The 23,216-nt window shown below is 42.0% G+C and overlaps 1 protein-coding gene across 2 annotated transcripts in view; it reads left to right on the forward strand.

Annotated features, from left to right (window-relative positions):
* ankmy2a (ankyrin repeat and MYND domain containing 2a) overlaps positions 1–23,216 on the forward strand; it is a 41,092-nt gene that overhangs the window by 13,206 nt on the left and 4,670 nt on the right. The window contains exons 1-6 of one of the 2 annotated variants that reach the window (XM_073054120.1): positions 7,328–7,966; positions 8,380–8,518; positions 14,347–14,445; positions 17,653–17,813; positions 18,840–19,054; positions 20,814–20,949. In XM_073054120.1, the coding sequence (XP_072910221.1) occupies positions 8,386–8,518; positions 14,347–14,445; positions 17,653–17,813; positions 18,840–19,054; positions 20,814–20,949 (744 nt within the window). In that variant the 5' untranslated portion in view covers positions 7,328–7,966; positions 8,380–8,385. Of the gene's footprint in view, positions 1–7,327; positions 7,967–8,379; positions 8,519–14,346; positions 14,446–17,652; positions 17,814–18,839; positions 19,055–20,813; positions 20,950–23,216 lie in introns of those variants that run through there. The other variant, XM_073054119.1, reaches the window with a different exon arrangement.

Raw genomic sequence — 23,216 nt, forward strand, 5'->3', positions numbered from 1 at the left:
AAATGGTTAAAAGTACTCTGGTACTCTGTGCAATTCCTGCAATGTGAATGGTGCTGGAAAGCTCAGTAAATTAGCTCGGCTCAGTACATTTCCACTTGGAATAAACATTCTTCAGAGGTCTGGATTTCTCAATAACTGGGTTTAGAGACAATTTAACATATGATTACTTGCCATGTTCTCAACTGTCTTGACCACAGAATGTTCTGGTCCAAGCTGCTAAATCAACTGAAGTTCTTAATTTAGATTCTGAAGTTTAGTTGGAAGTTGTTTTTGTTAGGATTTGGATACTGCAGCTCTGTTTCAGTTTGCCAGAGAGACAAATTGCTTATGATTTTTTTAAAAGATATTTGTTAACGAATATTTTTAAATCCAGTTGCCTAGCTGGTAGACACGCACGCACACGCACATGCCACCACCACCTCCACCACCCCCGGAATAATGATTGCTTGCATCAAAAGGGAAATGCTATTTTTGTTTACTTGATATATATGCTATTTAACGTCTGCCTCTCTTTGTCTCATCAAATCATCCACAAGGTTATTATCTCAAAGGAACTTATTATGTAGCAAACATGACATATTTTGACAATGGTTCCATTTTTACAAATCCCTTAATATAGTTGACAGGTAAGGTACTGCAACTGAAAAATATTGGTGTATTCCCAGGCAAAAAATCATTAAAGCAGGGAGCCAAACGCTCGATCAAAGAAATGGCTCTGAAGGATGATATTTCTGGGGAGAAAGAATGTTGTGGAGGGGTGTGCGCGTGCTCGGTGGGGGGACTGGGAAATTTAAGAATTGAGGGCTTTTTTGTTATAGTGAAGGCATCACCACATATGGTGGGCCAGTTTAAGTCCAGTGGACTAAAATTGAATGTGGACATCTCAGATGCTTGAATGGTGGAAGAGATTAAAGGTTGGAGGAATTTGAAAATGAGAATTTTAATATCGAGGTTATTAACAAAGAATTAATTAAGTTAGCAAACATTCAAGTGATGGGTGAGAGTTGCAGATTTGAATGTAGTCTGTTTTACAGTGTGGGGAACCAGTCAAACTGCACTAAAAATAGCCTTTTTCTCTAGGTTATTGAAGGATAGGGCTGAGATTTTTAGAATTTTGAAAGGAATTGAAGATAAGAAGAAAATAATTTCTGCTGGTAGTAGGATAAGGCACCACAGCTTTAAGCTCAGAGAAGAACTATTCAGAACACTGTTATGAAACACCCCAAATGAGCTGTAAATTCTCTCGCTTAAAATTCACTAGATGTCTGCATAATTTTAAACCTGAAAAGGGACGAAAACAATTAAAGATTATCTTTATTTCTCATACATGCATCGAAATACGGAAAGGTACAATGACGTGCATCTTTTTGAATCATGGCCAACACTTTGAGGATTGTGCTAAGGGCAGCCCATGTGCTTCTGATGAGAACTCACTGACCCTAATCTTAACTGTATCTCTTCAGGATGTGGGAGGAAACCTGACTACCCAGAGGAAACCCACACAGTCATTTAAACTCCTTACAGATGATGATGGGAATCGAACCCCAATTAATGGTTGCTGACAAGGTAAAGCCATTGCGCCAGCCACCATGCTTCCATGCCGTAGCTGTCAGCTAGACACTATTACAGTTCAGGGCATTGAAGTTCAGAGTTCAATTCCAGCGTCCTCTGTAAGCCAGTTTGTAAGTTCCTTCCCATGTACGTGTGGGTTTCCTCTGGGTGCTCCAGTTTCCTCCAAGAGTACAATGGTGTACCAATTAGTAGGTTAATTGGTCATTGTGAATTGTCCTGTGATTAGGCTGGAGTTGATCAGTGGGTTGCTGGGCTGCGCGGCTCGGTGGGCCAGAAGGGCCTGTTCCACAGGTACCTCTAAATAAATAAAATTTGATACTGCGCTGTGACATGGATAGACTGAATGACATCGTGGTGGAGACAGGACACAAGGTGACTATACAGTCATAAACTAATGCTACAAGGAAACGAAGTCCATTGGAAATGAGAAAATCTGCAGGTGCTGGAAATCCAAGCAACACACAAATGCTGGAAGAACTCAGCAGGCCAGGCAACATCTTTGGAAAAGTACACTTCAGTTCATTGGGTCAACTTGCCATGCTTACCAAGGTGCCAACTTGAGCTCGTCCCAGTTTCCCATTTTTGGCCCATTATCCCTCTGGCTTTCCTATCCATGCACTGTACTTAGCCAAATGTCTTCTAAATGTTGTTATGATAAATCTCAAAGGCACCATCCAGTATACCTTTAGGTTTTCCCATCGCCCAAGAGTTCTGGTCCACAATGATCTCATACAAAAAGTTATTTAACAGTAAAATTTTTGGAAATGTTGTTGAGTTGATTTTTCTACATTCATTCAATGTTAAAATTCTCTTTGGGAAATTCACAAGAACAAGATGAGAGAGAAGGGTGGAAATAATAACTCACACGTCTGGGTTTGTCCACTCTACTTGCGTCACTTGTCAAATCCAGGCAAATCAACAAAAGGTTCGGAATGACAGTGTGATCCACATGTTTTTGACATTTGGGAGTGAGTTTGATATAATTCTGTTTCAGTGTTCAATGTTTAGTTGTGTAGTTTCTTTAAAGTGCGTTTTCTTTACAGTCACAATGAGTAGAGCTTCAACAGATTTTAATGTAAACATGAGTATTTTACAATTCATTGTACATAGGACTTATTTCCTCTATTAAAATGCAATTATTTTTTTAAATCTACAAGATTTTAGAAATGTTTTTTGTAGTTAGAATCTTTGTATGTCAGGGATATTATCTTCCATCTTGATTTCTTTTCCCTAGTGTGGATTTCAAGGCTCCCTTGGATCACACGTATGCAGATCTTTGTTAAATACTGAATGGTGACGTGTGGCATGTGGGGGAGGGCAATTTTCGGTAAAGAACTAGTCCCGTGGACAAGAGTGCCTGGCATGGGGTGTTTAAAACAGAATAGGAGTAGTCCCTTCAGCTCACACTGTTTGTCTTATCTAGAGCGACGGGGTGGAATAGGCCCTTTGGAGTCACACTGCCCTGTAACTCTGACCACCCTGTGGACGGTGGAAGGAAACCAGAGGATCCAGAGAAAACCCATGCATTCCGCAGGGAGGACATGCGGAGACTCCTTCCGGAGGATGCTGGGAGTGAATGCCAAGCTCCAATGCCCCGAACAGTAATGGTGTCACACTAACCACTGTGATATCTGCACCGATGCTGAATTTACAGCCTCTAGGATCACATCTACTTCCACCACTTCCCCTGGCAGCCTGTCTAAGACACCTACCAACTGGCTAAAGTGTTCAAAGACCTCTTCAAAGTCTCTCTGCTGCGGTCTGAGGTTACCACCTGCTTCAAAAAAGGCAGTAATTATGCCGGTGCCCAAGAAAAGCAGGGTGGCTGTCAACCAATAGCATTCACATCTCCTGTAATGAAGTGTTTTGAGAGGCTGGTTATGGCTGGAATTAATTCCTGACTGCTGGCACATGAACCTGCTGCAGTTCCCCTACAGGCCTAATTGAACACAACCTCACTGGTTCTCCACTCTGATTTTGGAGCTCCTAGACAACAGAACATATTGGGCTGCTGTTCATTGAATATGGGTCGGCATTCATTACCGTCATCCCCTCGGTATTAATCACTAAGCTTCTAAACCTGCTCCTCCCTCTGCAACTGGATCCTTAACTTTGTCATTGGGAGAGCAGAGTCAGTACCGATTAGTAATAACATCTCCGTTTCATTCACCATCAGTACAGGCGCCCCTCCTGGATGTGTACTGAGCCCGTTGCTTTACTCACTGCGCTTACGGCTGAGCTCAAGCGCCATCTATAATTTCGCAGGTGATGCCACAGTTGTTGGTAAAATCTCAGATGGCAATGAGGAGGGATACAGGACTGATAGATTGGCTGGTTGAGTGGTGTCACAATAGCAGCCTTGCATTCAGTGATAAAAAAAAATTGACCAAGGAATTCCTTTACACACAAGAGAAAATCTGAAGATGCTGCTGAAGGGTCTTGGCCTGAAATGTCGACTGTTCGCTCTTTTCCACAGATGCTGCCTGGCCTGCTGAGTTCCTCCAGCATTTTGTGTGTGTTGCAAGGAATTCATTGCGGACTCCAGTCCTTATTGAGGGATCAGCAGTGGAAAGGATGAGCGGGTCCAGTGGAAATTTGAGGAGATTTGGATATCACCAAAGATTTACATATTTCTAGAGATGTATAATGGAGTTTTCCAATTGGCTGCATCACAGCCCATATGGATGGAGCTCATACTGTTCACAAAAAGCTGTAGTGGTTATAAACTTAGCCAGCTCCATCATGAGCACAACCCTCCCTAGCAATGAGAACATTTTCAGGAAGGCAGAATGCATTCTTAAGTACCCTCAACATACAGCATGTGCCTTCCCTTACTGCCATCAGGGAAGAGGTACAGGAGTCTGTCGATTCTCTCCCAGTCATTCAGAAGCAAGTTCATCCCCTCTGGCAACAGATTTCTGAATGGTCCACAAATGTTACCTCATTGTTTTGGCGCACTCTATGTATAATTTATAGTAATTTTCATGCCGCTGCACTGTACATCTGCTGCAAAACAAATTTCATATTACTGTCACCTTTATTGTGTGTGTGTATCTATATATAAACTTTGCCCCTCTCACCTTAAATGCATGCCCTTTAAGTAATAGACATTTCTATGCTGGGAAAAAGAATCTGGCTGTCTATCCTCTCATAATCTTACAAATTTCTGTCATTGTCCCCCTCAGAGAAAACAATACGAGTTTGTCCAGTCTGGGTTTGTTCCCTCTGATCCAGGTGACATCCTGATAAACCTTTTCAACACCCTTTCCAAAGCTTCCACATCCTTCCTCTGATGGGGTGACCAAAGTTGTACGCAATGCTCCAAATGTAGCCTAACGAAAGTATATGGGACAGCTGCAACAGGACTTCTTGATTCCTATACTCAATATCGTAGGCTGCCTTTACCATCCTATCTACCTGCACTGCCACTTTCAGAGAGCTCAACATCTCCCTGTGTGTCAATGCTGTTAAGGATCCTGCCACTAACAGTAAAATTTAGACCTCCCAAAGTCTAGCACTTCCCACTTGTGTGGATTAAACTCCATCTGCCACATCTCTTACCATATCTGTTACTGATCTACATTCTGATGTACCCTTTGATGGCTCCCTGTACCGTCTGCAACTCCACAAAGCTGTGTCATCTGTACGTTTACTAATCCACCCATCTACATTCTCATCTGAGTCAATTATCTACGTCACAAACAACTGGTGCTGCAGGACTCACCCCTACACAACACCACTACTTATGGACAGCCATCCAGAATAACAGCTGTCCTTCACTACTTCTTTGTCCTCTGTGTGTAACCCAATTCTGAATTCAAACTGTAACAGTGTGGTAGCACTTGCATCGATTATTGTGAATTGCTGTGAGAGGTTGGTTATGGTGTGAATCAACTCCTGTCTCAGGGCCAAGCAAGATCCGCTCCAATTTGTGGACTGCTACGGCAGGTCAACAGCAAATGCAATTTCTCTGGTTCTTCACTTTGCTGTGGACCATCTGGGCAACAGGATCATGTAGATAAAGCTGCTGTCCATTGACTACAGCTTAGTATTTAACGTAATCTTTCCATCTAAACTCATCATTAAGTTTCAAGTCCTGAATCTGCATCGCCCTCAGAAACTAGACAATCGACTACCATATCGACAGTCCGTAATCAATGAGGATTGGTATCAATATTTTGTGCTCACTGACCATTGACACAGGTACACATCAAGGTTGTGTGTTTGGCCCTCTGATCTGTTTTCTATACACACGTGACCATATGGCTAAGTGCTGCTCTAATGTCATCTTCAGATTCACTGACTGTTGGACAAATCACAGGTACCAATGAGTCAGCTTACTGGAGCAAGGTAGGATACCTGGATGAGCGGTGACACAGCAACGTCACACTGTTTGGAAAGCTGAAGAGCCGATGAAGAAGGGAAAGTGGGTGAACATCTGCCAGTCAGTGTTGGGCAATCGGCGGTGGAGAGAGTTTGCAGCTTTAACTTCCCAGCTGTTAACCTGTCCTAGGCCCAGCATGTAGATGTAATCATAAAGAAAGCGCATGCCCGCGGATGGAATTTCTTAGGAGGTTCGGCTTGTCACTGAATGCTTGAACATCTACAGATGTACTATTGAAGGTATCCTGACTGGTTGCATACTAGTTTGGTAAGGCAGTTTGCACGAGAGAAGTGGGCTCAGCCCAACATGTTATAGGCATATCCCTCCCCACCACTGGTAGCATATATAGGAATCACTACCTCAAGAAGCAAATATATACTTCATCAAACGTGCCCATCATTTGGGCTAGCCTTTTTTTTCCCCTGCAGCTACCATTGGGCAGGAAGTACAGAAGCCCGAAGTCCCACACTGCCACTGACCTTCTGTTCAACCACTGGGTTCTTGAATTAACTGGCAAAGCCCTAAAGCAGTTTATAAACACAAGAGACCTGCAGACACTGGGAATGCAAAGCATCACACACAAGATGCTGGAGGAAGTCAACAAGTCAGGCAGCATCTATGGAAATAAACTTAACAGTTTACATTCCATACCAAGACCCTAAGGCAGTTTAGCAACACTATGATCACTTGGCACAAGGCTTTGTGATTTTTTTTTTGTTATAGCTATGTTCTTTCTTGTAAATAAAAAAAGTATAATTTCTTCAATTTATTTCCCTTTTGATACAGATTGTGATGTTTTCTGCCTGTGATTGTTGCAACTGAGTTTTCACTACAGCTGGGTGTGTATACGTGTACTTATACATACTGACAATAAATTTGCCAATAATTTTCAAATCACTATGGGTCCCATACATCTTAACCTTCTGGATCAACCTACCATGAGGAACCTTGTCAAATGCCTTACTAAAATCCACGTAGACAACATGCATTACCCTACTGTCATCATTCCCTTGGTCACCTCAGGGGAAAAAAAAAGTTCAATCAAGTTTGTTGGACAGGTCTGCCCTGCATAAAGCCATGCTGACTGTCCCCAGTCAGGCCCGGATTTCTCAAATGTATTTGAATCCGCTGTAATAGCTTTCCTCCCACTGACTTGAGGCTCACTGGCCTTTAATTGCCTGGTTTGTTTTCTATTTCTCTTACTGAACAATGGAACAGCATTGATTACTATCCAATCCTCCAGAACCTTACTTCAGATCTCTAGTCCTCCAGGAAGTTGTTTGGCCACCAATAGCAGCAAGCAATTAAAAATAGTCACAGGAATTAAGATTATTATCTGAGTATTTTCTTAAACATTGTGATTTTTGAAAATATAAAATAACTTCAGGGTTTTTTTTTATTTTTTGAGGCCTGAGAATTGCCCTGGAGAAGGAGGTGGTGAGCCTCCACCTTGAACTGTCCTTGTCCTGCCAAAAGTGCTCCCACGATGCTTTTTCTGTCCGGGAGTTCCAGGATTTGAGTCCAGCGATAATGAAGGATTACCAATGTAAGATATGTGACTTGGAGGAGAGCCTACTGCGTTTGTCCTTCATGACGGCAGTGGCTATGAAGAGGTGCTGTTGAGCAGCAGTTGTGCACTTTGTGGATAGTACACCCTCACAAAACATTGCTGGAAGAATCACCTAGGGAGGATTAATCTGGTTTAGTTAGGGTGAATGAGATAATGGGCATTATAATTAGTTGCTAAGCAGTGTTCTTATGTTATGAGATGCTCTGTAAAGCTATGTGTCTTGGTACATGGATACATGAAAAGATCACCAGCTTCATGCTGCTTTCTACCTTGCAGACCACACTGACCTGGAAATGTGTCATCAGTACTGGGTCAGAACCTGGAACTACCGTCTCTGCATTGAACAGCTTTACCGTACACTCACAGGCATTCAAAATGACAGCTGACCACCTTCCAAATCAACAACAAAAAAAAAGGAATAAATCCTGGCTTTGCCAGAGGTGCTGCTTTCTGTGAATGGGTATTTTTACAAAATAATTTAGCACGGCTATCAAAGAACGACACTGATACTTTATTAGGTAAAGGAAGTTGTCCTGTAATGATGTAGAGTAGGAATCAAAAGCAGTCTAAAGTTCTGAGGGGAAAAGGTGAGGGGTCCCCCCCTCCCCACCCAGTAAAGGAGTAAGGGCAGAGATCTCCCTTAAATTGGGTCCGGGAACTGTGGATTGGTCAGTCTACTAATGAGTATTTGGATGATTTTTCCATCAGAGCAGCATAACAGAGCATGTGAAGTGTGGTGGGAAGATCAAGCAGGACATTTGAAAGCAGTATCCAAAAATGCATGAATTATAAATTGATATTTTTAGTGAAGTAAAACACTTAATAATTTAGTTTATTTTATTCCCTTTCACAGCATGGAATGACTCCTTTGATGCATGCTGCATATAAAGGAAAAGCTGAGATGTGCAAACTGCTCTTGCAGCATGGTGCAGATGTGAATTGCAATGAACACGAACATGGTTATACAGCTCTCATGTTTGCTGGGCTCTCGGGTAAGTACGATGATTCATGCTGCTAAATTGGAAAGGTCAGCTTGAGTTCTTATAATATTCATTAAATCAAGTAGTAGTGGCTACAGGTTCAGGATTGATTAAGTGCTGTAAAGGATGATCATCTGAGCCCCAGCTAATCGACTGTAACAAAACGTCAATGCAGCAAGGAAACATATCCTTTGGCCTGCCCATTTACACCCACAATAAACCCATTTTGTTCTGTCTAGATTTCTATCAACTCTATCGAATTCTAACACTCACCCCTCAGACTTGAGGCCTTTTAACCTACCATTAACATTGCCACAGATTTCAAATTTTGTCCAGGAAGTAAAAGTCTTTCTTTCCCAGTGTGAATGAGGTTCCAACGTTTTATGTTGCCGTGGTTAAAGCTTCATTGGAACTAGAATAAGAAAGCTATATTACAAAATTAAATTACACATTCAAATACAAATTATACACACAACATACAGAATCAACAACATATAACTATTACAGCACGGAAACAGGCCATCTCAGCCCTTCTACTCCCACCTACCTGCACTCAGCCCATAACCCTCCATTCCTTTCCTGTCCATATACCTATCCAATTTTCTTTTTATGACAAAATCGAAGCTGCCTCTACCACTTCTACTGGAAGCTCGTTCCACACAGCTACCACTCTCTGAGTAAAGAAGTTCCTCCTTGTGTTACCCCTAAAATTTTGCCCCTTAACTCTCAACTCCTGTCCTCTTGTTTGAATCTCCCCTACTCTCAATGGAAAAAGCCTATCCCCGTCAACTCTATCTATCCCCCTCATAATTTTAAATACCTTTATCAAGTCCCCCCTCAACCTTCTACACTCCGAAGATTAAAGACCTAACTTGTTCAACCTTTCTCTGTAACTTAGGTGCTGAAACCCAAGTAACATTCTAGTAAATCTCCTCTGTACTCTCTCGAATTTGTTGACATCTTTCCTATAATTCGGTGACCAGAACTGTACACAATACTCCAAATTTGGCCTCACCAATACCTTGTACAATTTTAACATTACATCCCAACTCCTATACTCTGCTCTGATTTATAAAGGCCAGCATACCAAAAACTTTCTTCACCACCCTATCCACATGAGATTCCACCTTCAGGGAACTATGCACCATTATTCTTAGATCACTCTGTTCTACTGCATTCTTCAATGCCCTACCATTTTCCAAGTATGTCCTATTTGGATTATTCCTACCAAAATGTAGCACCTCACACTTATCAGCATGAAACTCCATCTGCCATCTTTCAGCCCACACTTCTAACCGGCCTAAATCTCTCAGCAAGCTTTGAAAACCTACTTCATTATCCACAACGCCACCCACCTTAGTATCATCTGCATACTTGCTAATCCAATTTACCACCCCATCATCCAAATCATTAATGTATATGACAAACAACATTGGACCCAGTACAGATTCCTGAGTGACACCACTAGTCACTGGCCTCCAACCTGACAAACAGTTATCCACCACTACTCTCTGGCATCTTCCATCCAGCCACTGTTGAATCCATTTTACTACTTCAATATTAATACCTAACGATTGAACCTTCCTAACTAACCTTCCGTGTGGAACCTTGTCAAAGGCCTTAGTGAAGTCCATATAGACAACATCAACTGCTTTACCCTATCAACTTTCCTAGTAACCGCTTCAAAAAATTCAATAAGATTTGTCAAACATGACCTTCCATGCATAAGTCCATGTTGACTGCTCGTAATCAGACCCTGTCTATCCAGATAATTATATATACCATCTCTAAGAATACTTTCCATTAGTATTAGTATTCCACTACTTTCCAACATAATCAGAATCAGGTTTAATATCAGCAGCATATATCATGAACTTTGTTAACTTTGTGGTAGCAGTACAATGCAATACATGATAAATATAGAAAGAAACTAAATTACAGGTGTCCCCCGTTTTTCGAACGTTCGCTCTACGTCACCTTGCTGTTATGAAAGACCTACATTAGTTACCTGTTTTTGCTAACAGAAGGTGTTTTCACTGTTACAAAAAAAGGCAGCACGCGCCCCGAGCAGCCAAGCTCCTCCCCCGGAACTGCAATCTAGCCGCCATTGCTTAAACACGTGCCTGTGAGCATCTGTGCTTTATGTCAATTTATTTTCTGCATCGTTAGCAAGATGAGTTCTAAGGTATCGGAAAGGTCTAAAAGAGCACGTAAGGGTGTTACACTTAGCTTAAAACTAGACATAATTAAGCGTTTTGATCGTGGTCAACGAAGTAAGGATATAGTGAGTTGGCTAAGGGTTTGTGGAAATTGACGAAGATGATGTTGAAGAGGTTTTGGCATCCGGTGACCAAGAACTGAGAGATGAAGAGCTGATGAAGAGGAAAGGATAACAATTGAAACCGAACGCGGTAGCGAGCGGCCCAAAAGTGAAGTCGTCCAGGAACTGAATGTGAAGCAATTGCGTGAGATTTTTGCTGCGATTGACAACGCTGCAATGGTTGCTGAAAAGTACGACTTTAATTTTGAAAGGGTACTGTACCCAGAGATACCGGCCATGTGACAGACGCACTGCCACCTGGCTGGTCGGAGGACACACCACATGTCAATCAACATTTGGACCCTCCCAACTAATCAATGCACACCTAAATTATTGGTCACCGTAATTGGATTATCTCGCCCAGCCCCATGCTATAAAAGGTGAGACATGTCCTTGGCTCGCCCTCTCTTACAGACCACCTCATTGAAGGTAAGTGCATTGCTTTATGTTTGGGAAGGTCTATCGTTTGTCCTGGTAAGGGAGCCGCAGCTATCCAAGGTCAAGGGGGATAGCTGTCGTAGTGCTTTTCCCTTGTTCTTTGTTTGTGTAACCGTACCCTGTCCCCACACCGCTTCCTGGATATTGTAGTTGCTTGTGTTGACCCGACTTCCCCTTGTAAATAAATTCCTTATTATTAAAACTGTGTGTGTCCAGGCCTCTACTGTTGAGACTCAAAGAACCAGTTATTTTCCATCACAACAGGTACGTAGGTTTAGGGCATATTTGCAGGATGGTTTGAGTGCTTACAAAGAAGTGTATGATAGAAAAATGCGCGAGGCTAAGCAGTCAAGCATAGTGTCGTTTTTCAAGCCTTCCACATCAGCTACAGCAGACGACAAAACTTGACCTTCGACATCGAGGCAGGCAGACATAGAAGAAGGTGACCTGCCCTGATGGAAACAGATGGAGATGACACCCCAGTCTCCTCTACCTCCCACCACCCCAACCTCCGACGACTCAGCCTAACACACAGTGTGCTCACTGTCTTCCCGATTCCGGTAAGTGAAACTACACTGGACGTACATTATTTCTACTTTATATAGGCTGTGTATTTTTATGTGTTACTTGGTAGCTTCATAGCTTAAAGTTTACTGGAAAGAGTGCTTCTGCCGCGAGTGCTTGCGCCGTGTGCTTCTGCCGGGAGTGCTTGCGCCGTGTGCTTCTGCCGGGAGTGCTTGCGCCGTGTGCTTCTGCCGGGAGTGCTTGCGCCGTGTGCTTCTGCCGGGAGTGCTTGCGCCGTGTGCTTCTGCCGGGAGTGCTTGCGCCGTGTGCTTCTGCCGGGAGTGCTTGCGCCGTGTGCTTCTGCCGGGAGTCTTGCGCCGTGTGCTTCTGCCGGGAGTCTTGCGTCGTGTGCTTCTGCCGTGTGCTTCTGCCGGGAGTGCTTGCGCCGTGTGTTTCTGCCGGGAGTGCTTCCGCCGTGTGTTTTTGCCACGAGTGCTGCCAAGAGTGCTTGCATGAGATTTTCGCTGCGATGGACAGTGCTGCAATAATTGCAGAAAAGTATTCCTACGTTATATAGGCTGTATTTATTAGATCATTCCTGCTTTTACGATATGTTACTGTTATTTTAGGTTTTATGTGTTATTTGGCATGATTTGGTAGGTTATTTTTTGGGTCTGCGAACGCTCACAAATTTTTCCCATATAAATAAATGGTAATTGCTTCTTCACTTTATGACATTCTGGCTTACAAACAGTTTCATAGGAACACTCTACCTTCGAATCAGGGGGGAAACCTGTATAGTAATTGTCCATACGTATATTTTATAGGTACATTAAGTAGTGGTAAAGAACAGAAATAAATTTAAAAGTAGTGAATAGTGTTCATGGGTTCAGTGTCCAATTAGAAATCAGATGGCAGAAGGGAAGAAGCTGTTCCTGAATCACTCAGTGTGTGCCTTCAGGCTTCTGTACCTCCTTCCCAATGGTAACAATAAGAAGAGGGCATGTTCTCAACGGTGTTGCCACTTTCCTGAGGAAGATGCTCTCTATGGTACATCTGTAAAAGTTTTTGAGTGTTTTAGCTGACAAATCAAATCTCAAACTGCCTTCTTTACAGCTGCATTGATATGTTGGGTCCAGGTTAGGTCCTCAGAGACACCCGGGAACTTGAAATTACTTACTCACTGTGAGGATTGGCTTGTGTTCCCTCATTCTACCCTTTCTGAAGGGACTTCTGTTTTGAATACCATTTGTGGGGGTAGCCAAAATCTCATGGGGATATGATCATGTGATTGCTGCTATATTTGTTTGGTACCTAGCCAAGGGGGAGTCTGGAAATAAACTTCTCATTGGTAATAAGAGCAGCGGTGAATTGTCAGGATTGGAGCGGGCTCGATCATTTGTCTCATTACCCATCACTCCTTAAAATTGTGTTTATCATTTCACTTACAGTCAGTTTATTTAGATCACCATTCCATTTTTAACCTTGAAGGAATGCAGGCCACCTTGATGAAAGTACATATATTTGGTGCTAACTTAGTTTTGCTGTTTCTGCATTGTATCTCTTCCAAGTCCAGTGGATACAGGTTTCCTCCGCTATCTGAAGGTAGAGCGTTCCTATGAAACATTTTGTAAGCCGAAATGTCATAAAGCGAAGAAGCAATTACCATTAATTTATGAGAAAAATTTTTGAGTGTTCCCAGACCCAAAAAAATAACCTACCAAATCGTACCAAATAACACATAAAACCTAAAATAACACTCGCATATAGTAAAAGCAGAAATGATATGATAAATACACAGCCTATATAAAGTAGAAATAATGTATGTACAGTGTAGTTTCACTTACTAGAATCGGGAAGATTCGGCCAAAAACCGATTTGTAGAAAAAAAATCGGCACATGTGCACACACCTGCCTGCGCAAGGCTTCACGGTCATGGTAGTCTTTCACAGGGTAAACACAAGTTTAAAACGGGCGCCTTTTTTCATAAAAGTGAAAATCCTCTTCGGATTTCTTTTGGTTAGTGAAAACAGGTACCAATAGGTCTTTCATAAAAGCAAAGTGGCATAAAGCGAACTTTCGTAAAGTGGTGGAGACTTGTACCGTATGCTGAGGCTTGGTGCTCGAAGTTTAGTGAAATATTTCAGGTGAGATTTTACCAAGTTCCCACACCTGAGCCAATATTTCAGTACGCATGAGATTAAGATAACCGTTTGAACTTTCCACGGGTTTTACAAAACTTTATAAATAGACACGCGTTTCTTGGATCATATCCCATTTCCCCCACATCTCAATCACATTTGCCTTGCTAGACTTTTTACCCATTCTTGTAACTTGTCTAAACGTTTCAAAATGTTTTGTGTCCATCTATGTAACCTGGTGTCTCTTAATTTAATGTCATACACCAATAACATGAATGAAGCTGCATGGAGACAAGAAGCTGAAGCAGAACAGACCCTAGCACATCCAGTTAATCCCTCTCTTTTTCAATTCCGTCTTTGGATTTCCACCAACTTCGGTTCTTTATCTTTGTTTTAAGATATTTCATTGGAGTGGATTTTTTTTTACTTTACGATAGGTAATAAAGAGATAACAAGGATGATGTTGGAAGCTGGAGCAGAAATTGATGTTGTAAATTCGGTTGGACGAACTGCAGCACAAATGGCTGCCTTTGTGGGTAAGTTCTGCAAAAGCACAAGTATACACGGCTATATACGTAGAATATCTTGGTTTGCGTTCCACTAAGATTCAAAAAGAATGCTGACACATCAGTGAATACTCCAAAGGTCTGGGTAGTTGGTAATTTAGGTTTAATGCAGTCATTGAGGAATCTTCCAGATGAACCCGGTATTTTACAATGGAGACTCTAGACTGCCATCCTGGCACCTGGAGCAACAAAAGATCTGCTGTAGGAACGCAGAGGGTTGCACAGTAGCAGGTGGGGGGTGGGGAGCTGATGAGCAAGATACGTTGGACATTTTTGAGTTGGGGAAAAAACATCCAAAAACAAGTTGGCCTGTTCTTCCTCCAGCGGGTGATTTGTTGTTCTATACTCTGTTAAAACATGATCCATGGGCGTTACGGATTATTATTTTTAAATGTAATTAAAATATTTGTCCCCTTTCAATACACAGTAAGTATCATAAGTAACAAGATTTCTTATTTAACACGGTATAGTGACACAGAAGGCCACCTGGCCCTTTGGATCCGTATTGGTTCCTGAGAGTAACTCTATCAGTCTCACTTCCCTTTTATCGCCTGGCAGCCATTTGGCTTGTTCTCATACGTATCCCAACATTTTCTCCTTAATTCTTTTCCCACATACAAATACAAAGGTGGGGCCAGGTAACCTACAGAAGCCAGTTAATCTCCTTGCATGTTTTTGAGGTACAGGAGGAAATGCAAGCCTCTGGTAGAAACTCGGAGCACGTTCACACTCCACACAGATTGCACGCAAGGTGCAGGGGCTGAGCCACAAAGCACTAACAACCATACCAAATACATTTATTGTAAAAAATAAAAAAAAAAATTCAAGCTCAATTTCAACATTTCTGGTAAGTTTGGATGGGTACATGGATGGTAAGGGCAGGGAGGGTTTGGCGCCGGAGCTGGTCAAGGGGAGTAGGCAGTTTAAGTGGTTCAGCACAGACTAGATGGGCTGAAGGGCCTGTTTCTGTGCTGTACTTTTCTATGACTGTATGATATACAAATGAATAAGCACACTGCAAAAACTTTATACTGGTGCTAAATACATTCATTAATGTTCACTTTTTTTAAAGCCACAGCACTATTACCATTTGTGCTTTCCTGGGGTAAAACACTACTTCAGTGTTAATGGGGTTTTTCTACTTTGCTCATCCCCTCCATGTGTGGCAGCAGAAAGGACTTCGACTGTGGTCCTACCACACAGAGCCTTTTCATTGACAGCACTGAGCTCAAGTGACTACCTCGACACATCTCCCTGTGGCATAAACTTACAGGTATCTTACTATGCTGGGTGACCAAAAGGTTTCGGATGGACCAAAGGGCATCTTTGGCTGAGTTGATAATCTTTCAGCAGCACTTGATGTCTGTCCCATTTTGTGTCCCTGGGAGCAGCCCAGAGATCAGAGAGTCCTTTTTTTTTTTAGGCACCTGCTTGGGATAAATTGAGACAAGGACCCTTGCATGCTTTACCTCGCCCTCTTAGCAAATCCACAGTCTAAAAAGAGATGGGTGACTGATTCTTCCCCTCCCTGCAGCTGTCCCCAGGGCAGTGTGCACTGGGGTGAAATGCTGTCTGTAGAAGTCTCTCGGGGGAGCACACTGCTCGCTGCCAGCCAAGGTGCTTGTTGGTTAGACCTGGGGCAATGAGACTTCCATGTGGTTTGGACCATTTGCTCAGGGAAACAAATCCTCAGAATCCATCTGTCCCAGTCTCACTGCGTTTGCAGGATGTCCTGTGTTGGCTACAGCCTGTCAGATTTGTGGTCAGAGGTACTTATTTGGAAAAGCTGTTCCACAAAGGATAGTGTGGCAATGCCCAACTCATTGGAACGTCATGACAGCTGGGCCAGACGTATCCTGCACAGGGTGTAACCTCACACATTGTGGAACTTAGTGTCCATGTATTTTGGGTCCACACACAGCCTGATGTGGTCTTCAGGATGAGCTCAATGTTGGGTACACTTTTACACCCATTGTCTGGGACTTATCATGAACCATCAGTCTCAGGTCATTTTGAATCGCCTTATGAACCACAGGACAGCCCGGGTATTAATTTATTCATAACAAAAAGACTTACAGCAGATGAAACAGTGCAGAACTTTTACATTCAATAGTTTTAGCTTATTATTTAAAACCATAACACCATTATATGGCCCCCTAAGATAATTCATCCTATCATTGTTTGAGGAGATTCCCCACCAAACTGTGTGTGTGTGTGCGTATAGAAGCCTAGACTGGTTTACTGTACAGAGGCTTTGCATTGGCTGCATCGAGCTCCACTACGTTTCACCTGCAGTCTGGAATTTGCCGTCTGCCTGGCCCGGTGTCACGCATTGTCCCATTGTGGAAATGTTTTTCCAAGCAAACACTTACCACCACATTCATCGGCCAGTAGTCAGCCTTGAACGTTCTGCAGTGGTGGTGAGACATCCACAGGTGATATCTCATCTCAGTCCTCGGGGGGGAAAATATGGTCACCCACCTCTTTGCAGATTGTGGATTTGCTGAGAGGATCTGTGTCACGGTTATTCCCCAGCAGCTGTGGAACAGAGGACCCTCTGATCTACAGGCTGTTAACAAAGGCACGCACTGAGAAAGGCATGGAGTGGTAGTGGAAGATCATCATCTGGATGAGAGACATGTTGCACCTGATGACCTGGGGATTCCCTGTCTCCATGGGATTTCAGGTGAAGTCCTTGAACTGTATCCACTTGAGTTGTTGGCAATATAGTAAAGTGATGATGTTCTAAAGCATTTCAGTTTATGAATCTCTAGAATTTGTAGCACAAATTGAGGGTCGTTTATTCACGCCTATATTCCTGGACGACCTTTTGGTAAAATAAAGTTAATTAAATCTTCAAACACGAGGAAATCTGCAGATGCTGGAAATTCAAACAACAACACACACAAAATGCTGGTGGAACACAGCAGGCTAGGCAGCATCTATAGGGAGAAGCGCTGTCGACGTTTCAGGCCGAGACCCTTCGTCCTGACGCTTCTCCCTAAAGATGCTGCCTAGCCTGCTGTGTTCTACCAGCATTTTGTGTGTGTTGTTAATTAAATCTTCCTTGTTTTTCCATAATACAAGTACATTTAAGTATTAGGCAATATATGATTATAGATGGGGAAAAATTGTGTGAGCTCTTTGAAATGATTTTATTTTTCTCTCTTCCTTTAGGCCAGCATGATTGTGTAACTATCATCAACAACTTCTTTTCGCGCGAAAGGCTGGACTTCTACACAAAACAGCAAGGACTTGACAAAGAACCCAGGCTTCCAGTCAAGTTAGCAGGGCCCTTGCACAAAATCATAATCATGACAAACTTGCACCCTGTTGCGGTAGATATTTTTGAAATTAGCATTTATTTCAAAGGCATAGAGTGATGTCACTGAATGAAAACTTGATTTCTTGGATTTGCTCAATATCTTTCTCCCATCATTGAATAATAGTTTCTAAAGCTGAAGAGTAATTCAAGGGTTAGATTAAATGAAGGACCATGTGGAATACTAGTGCTTGGTTACTTTTGGCTTTAATAGAGCAGGATAACTACAGCATTTATGTTTATCTGTTGAGTTAGTTTCCATTGCTTTTCAATTTCAGTTTGGAAATAATATAATTTACAACATTAACTCCACTGAGAGATCATAAAAATAATGTGCAAAATCTATATTTGACCATTTTTGGAAGGGTCAATTGAACAACTATAATGTTAAACTGTTTTTAAGTATTATTGTGGAAGTACTGTTCTTTCTTGTCCACCCCTATCTTATCAACATGGTGCATTTCCACTTAAATCATCAAGAACACAATGAAGGTGTTTGGTATGTCTTCAGTGGAAATTATTCTGGGAAGTGTAACTTGAATCCTTCCAGTCCACTCAGCATTTTACCCACAAAAATTAAGTTTCATAATTCTGGCTCACAGAAGGTTCTACCCTCCCTGCAGGCTTTCAGTATTGTCTGCAAAAGCAATTTGAATCCATAGAAATTACATATCAGGTCATTACTTTAAAAATACACCAGAAATAAAAGTTTTGAAAAATTGCTGTGGATCTGAATGCAGGCAGAAAGTATTAAGATGTGGAAATTTGGTGTTTGTACAATTGAGTCTTTGAAACTTAACTTGCATCTATTTCCCTTTCTGAATGGTGATCTTATATATGTAATTTGAAAATCACATTGCTAGTCCATTTAATTCAGACAAAAGCCAGATATTCTATATTGCAAGGTGGACTGTATTTTATAGCAGTATTGATAGATTTCTTGGTTTGTAGTAATCTTGACTGGTTTCCTGAAGTTGCAGAACTATCTTTGTTATTTGTTCAATATTGTGAACTATTTTTATTATCTGGAATTTCCCTTAAGATCGTTCTGATGGTTAAAGAGAATCCATTACTAGCAGATGTTGAAGCGCTGAGCAAGTGCTACAGGGTGCTGGACCTTATAATAGAAAAATGCATGAAACAGAGGGAAATCAATGAAGTCCTGGCCATGAAGATGCATTACCTCAGCTACATCTTCCAGAAGTGTATCACGTTTTTAAAGGAACACGAATCTAAACTTGACGGACTTATTAAAAGGTAGACAACATTTTCAGAATGATCTAAAATTTAGAGAAATTGTTCAACAAGCTTGTTATTAAATAATGAGACTGGGGTATGTTGAAACACTTCGTAAATGAAACACGTTGTTCTTCACTGAGGCATTACCAGTCTTTTCCAACAAAGGACTCTGATCCTGTAGTAACCATTGTTAAATTACCATGCTTCAATACCATCAAGTAGTGTCATAATCCAAAACGATACAAAATAACGTGCAGAAATAAATACATTTTCTATTTCTGAGGAGCTGTAGGGTGTAATCAGGAATGTGCTTCTAAAGGGATTGTCACAATGGACTGGGTGCTGTGCAGCTTGTTTGAATTTTTGTTGGCATGCCAGTGATGAATTGATATTGTTAAAAACGTGCAAGAATACAGAAAATAGGAGCAGGAGTCAGTCACTAAATCCCTCGAGCCTGCTTTGATGTTTTTTATGATCATGGCTGATCTATTCTGGCCTCAACTCCTCCTCTGTATCAATCCCCCATAAACCCTTAATTCTTCCTCCAACTTAAAACATGTATCCAAATTCAAATGTTTATCTCTCTCCAATTTAAATATATCAAATGACCTTGTCTCCTCCACCCCCTGGAGCAGAGAATTACCGAGACCATTAGCATGATCTAATAGCTATTCCTGTAGCCATGTCCCTGTACTATTAGATCATACTTATCCTGTTATCTGTTTTGTCAGCTCTTTTAACTTATTACAAGTGCTATATGCATTCATATAAAACTTAATTTTACTACTTTTACTAACTGGCTTTGCCCTGTGGTGCATATTTCTGTTCACGTTTTCTGCCCCAGCCTTTCACACTTTGCTCCTTTACCATCCTGTGTCATCGCTCTCTCATTCCTCCAATTTATTCTTTAATCCACACCCGTCCTATTTAGTTTAAGAACCATAACTACAGCCCTGTTTATGATTCAGGTGAAGCCCAACCCAGTTGAGCTGCTGCCACATGCTCCAGTACTGGTGCTGAAGCTCCTTGAATTGGAACCTGTACATTTACCTCCAGTTGTATTCATACCCTTTGTCAGTCTGCACGTTAATCAAATAATTATCAGTTCTGTTTTTCGGTTTTGCCTGAGTTCATCATAATCCCTCTGCAGAACCTGCTTTCGTGTCCCGCCAATGTTGTAGGTTGCCCATGTGACCACAACAACTGGATTCACTCAATTCACTCCACCACCTTCTCCAGCCCAGAAGAGAAGTCCTTAATCATCCCCAGGCAGACAGCAACCCTTTCTAAATTCTATGTTTACTGCACGGAATACAATCTGTCCCCTAAATATGGTTGAAACGAGATGGCATGTTTTACTTTTCTCCCCCCCCCCCCCCCACTTGAATGGCACACTGTGCGGTGGATAGTTTACATATGCTTTGGGCCGTCCCCACCCTTGACCACAGACAGAGCTAGAACCTTGTACCTGTTGACTGAGAATCCTTTGGATCCCTCCATCTGCCTCTAATGCAGCCATACGGCCCCGTCCCTACTTGTTTGTAGATGGATAATCTAAGGGATGATTTTCTGGAATACGTTCTCTGGATAATTCTACTTCCCTGGTGTATCAAAGGGTTTGGAGCTTGGGCATTGGCTCAGTTACACTGAGCCGAAGTCTTTCCAGCAGCCAATAGCAGACTGCTCATTTGAAACATTATAAACTCCGCTATATCTTTAATGTTTTTGCAATTGAGGAATAGTTCTGTTGAGGCTTTAATTTCCCTGTTTTGAACAGTTTACTAAAAGGACGGGATTCTGATGGCTTCCCAACTTACCAAGAGAAATTTATAAGAGAATGTATCCGGAAGTTTCCATGGTGTGAAGCCACATTGTTGCAACAGCTTGTGAGAACCATTGCTCCAGTAGAAATTGTAAGTTACTTTGGCATTGCTTAATCATATAAAAATTGAATAACTTAGTTAGAAAACTTTAAACCCATGTGTTGGGATTTGATGAACATTGTTAATGTGCACGCCCAAAGCAAACATTCATCTGCACTAGGGTCAAGGAGAAACAAATTTGGGGATTCAGTTAACACATGCACACATTTCCAATTTCCTTCCTCCTCATGAAGTCAATAAAAATCTTCCTGGTCCTGCTGAAAGGTTGTTGTTATGATATCGTTCAACCCGATGTTCAGTTTCCCTCTTGTATGCTGATTTGTCACCCTTGAATTGGCAAATGACAGTGGTGTCATCAGCTAAGTTAAATGTGGCATTGGAACTGTGCTTAGCCTCATAATCATAAGTATAAAGTAAGTAGATCAGGGAGCTAAGCACACCTTGTGTTCACCTGTGCTGAGGGAGGAGGTGGTGTTGCAATCTAACTGACTGGGGTCTGCAAGTGGGAAATTGAGGATCCAGTTGCATAAGGAGGTGCAGCTTCAACTCTTTACCTCTTCCACTTACCCTGTCCAACTTATTTCTTCACCCTCCCTTGCATCCGCACACATAAATTCTCCCTTCCGTGGTCTCACCTATCACCTGCCAGCTTGTACTTACCCTCTCCACACCTTCTTATTCTGTCTTCTGCCCCCTTCTTTTCTGAAAGAGGTAGCAGTAGAGGTTGTGGAGACATTAGTAATGATCTTTCAGGAATCATTGGATTGGCATGGTTCCGGAAGACTGGAAAATTGCAAATGTCACTCCACTCTTTAAGAAAGGAGAGAGGCAGCAGAAAGGAAATTCTGCTGGAGTCTAATTGACCAGTTAGCCTAACCTCAGTGGTTGGGAAGATGTTAAAGTCAATTCTTAAGGATGACGTTATGGAGTACTTGGTGACTCAGGACAATATTGGACTAAGTCAACATGGTTTCCTTAAAGGAAAATCTTGCCTGACAAACCTGTTGGAAATCTTTTGAGGAGATTACAAGATAGATAAAGGGGATGTAGTGAATGTTCTATATTTGGATTTTCAGAAGGCCTTTGACGAGCTGCCACACATGAGGCTGCTTAGCAAGTTAACCCATGGTATTACAGGAAAGTTACTAACATGGTTAGAGCATTAGGTGATTGGTAGGAGGCAGCGAGTGGGATTAAAAGGATTCTTGTCTGGTTGGCTGCCAGTGACTAGCGGTGTTCCACAGTGGTTGATGTTGGGACGGCTTCTTTTTATGTTGTGGGTGATGGAATAGATGGCTTTATTGCCAAATTTGCAGATGATACAAAGATTGGTGGAGGAGCAGGTAGTTTTGAGGAAACAAGAAGGCTGCAAAAGGACATAGATTAGAAGAATGGGCAAGAGAGTGGCAAATGAAATACAGTGTTGGAAAATGCATAGTCATGCACTTTGATAGAAGGAATAAATGTGCAGACTATTTTCTAAACGGGGAGAAAATCCAAAAATCTGAGATACAAAGGGACTTGGCAGTCCTTGTGTGGAATACCCCAAAGGTTAACTTGCAGGTTGAGTCATTAGTGAGGAAGGCAAATGCAATGCTAGCATTCATTTCAAGAGGTTTGGAGTACAAGAGCAAGGATGTGATGCTGAGGCTTCATAAGACACTAGTGAGGCTTCACCTTGAGTACTGTGAACAATTTTGGGCTCCTTATCTAAGAAAAGATGTGCTGGCATTGGAGAGGGTTTAGAGGAAGTTGGCAATTATGATTCCAGGAATGAAAGGGTTATCATATGAGGAACATTTGATCATATGAGGGTCTGTACTCATTGGAATTTAGACAGATGAGGGGGGATCTCATTGAAACCTTTCGAATGTTGAAAGGCCTAGACAGAGTAGATGTGGAAAGGATGTTTCCCTGGTGGGGGAGTCTTGAACAAGAGGACACAGACTCAGGATAGAGGGGCATCATTTAAAACAGAAATGCGGAGAAATTCCTTTAGCCAGAGGGTGGTGAATTTGTGGAATTTGTTACCACAGGCAGCTGTGGAGGCCAGGTTGTTGAGTGTATTTAAGGTGGAGATTGATAGGCTCTTGATTAGCCACAGTATCATGGTTACGGAGAGAAGACTGGGGAGTGGGGCTGAGGAAGGGGAGAAAAAAAGGATCAGTCATGATTGAATGGCAGAGCATACTGGATGGGCCAAATGCCCTAATTCTCCTATGTCTTACGGTCTTATTTCCAGTCCTGATGAAGAATCTCAGCCTGAAATATCAACAGTTTATTCTCCTCCATAGAAG

This window comes from Hemitrygon akajei, chromosome 8 (assembly GCF_048418815.1).
Source record: "Hemitrygon akajei chromosome 8, sHemAka1.3, whole genome shotgun sequence".
NCBI classification, from domain to species: Eukaryota; Metazoa; Chordata; class Chondrichthyes; order Myliobatiformes; family Dasyatidae; genus Hemitrygon; species Hemitrygon akajei.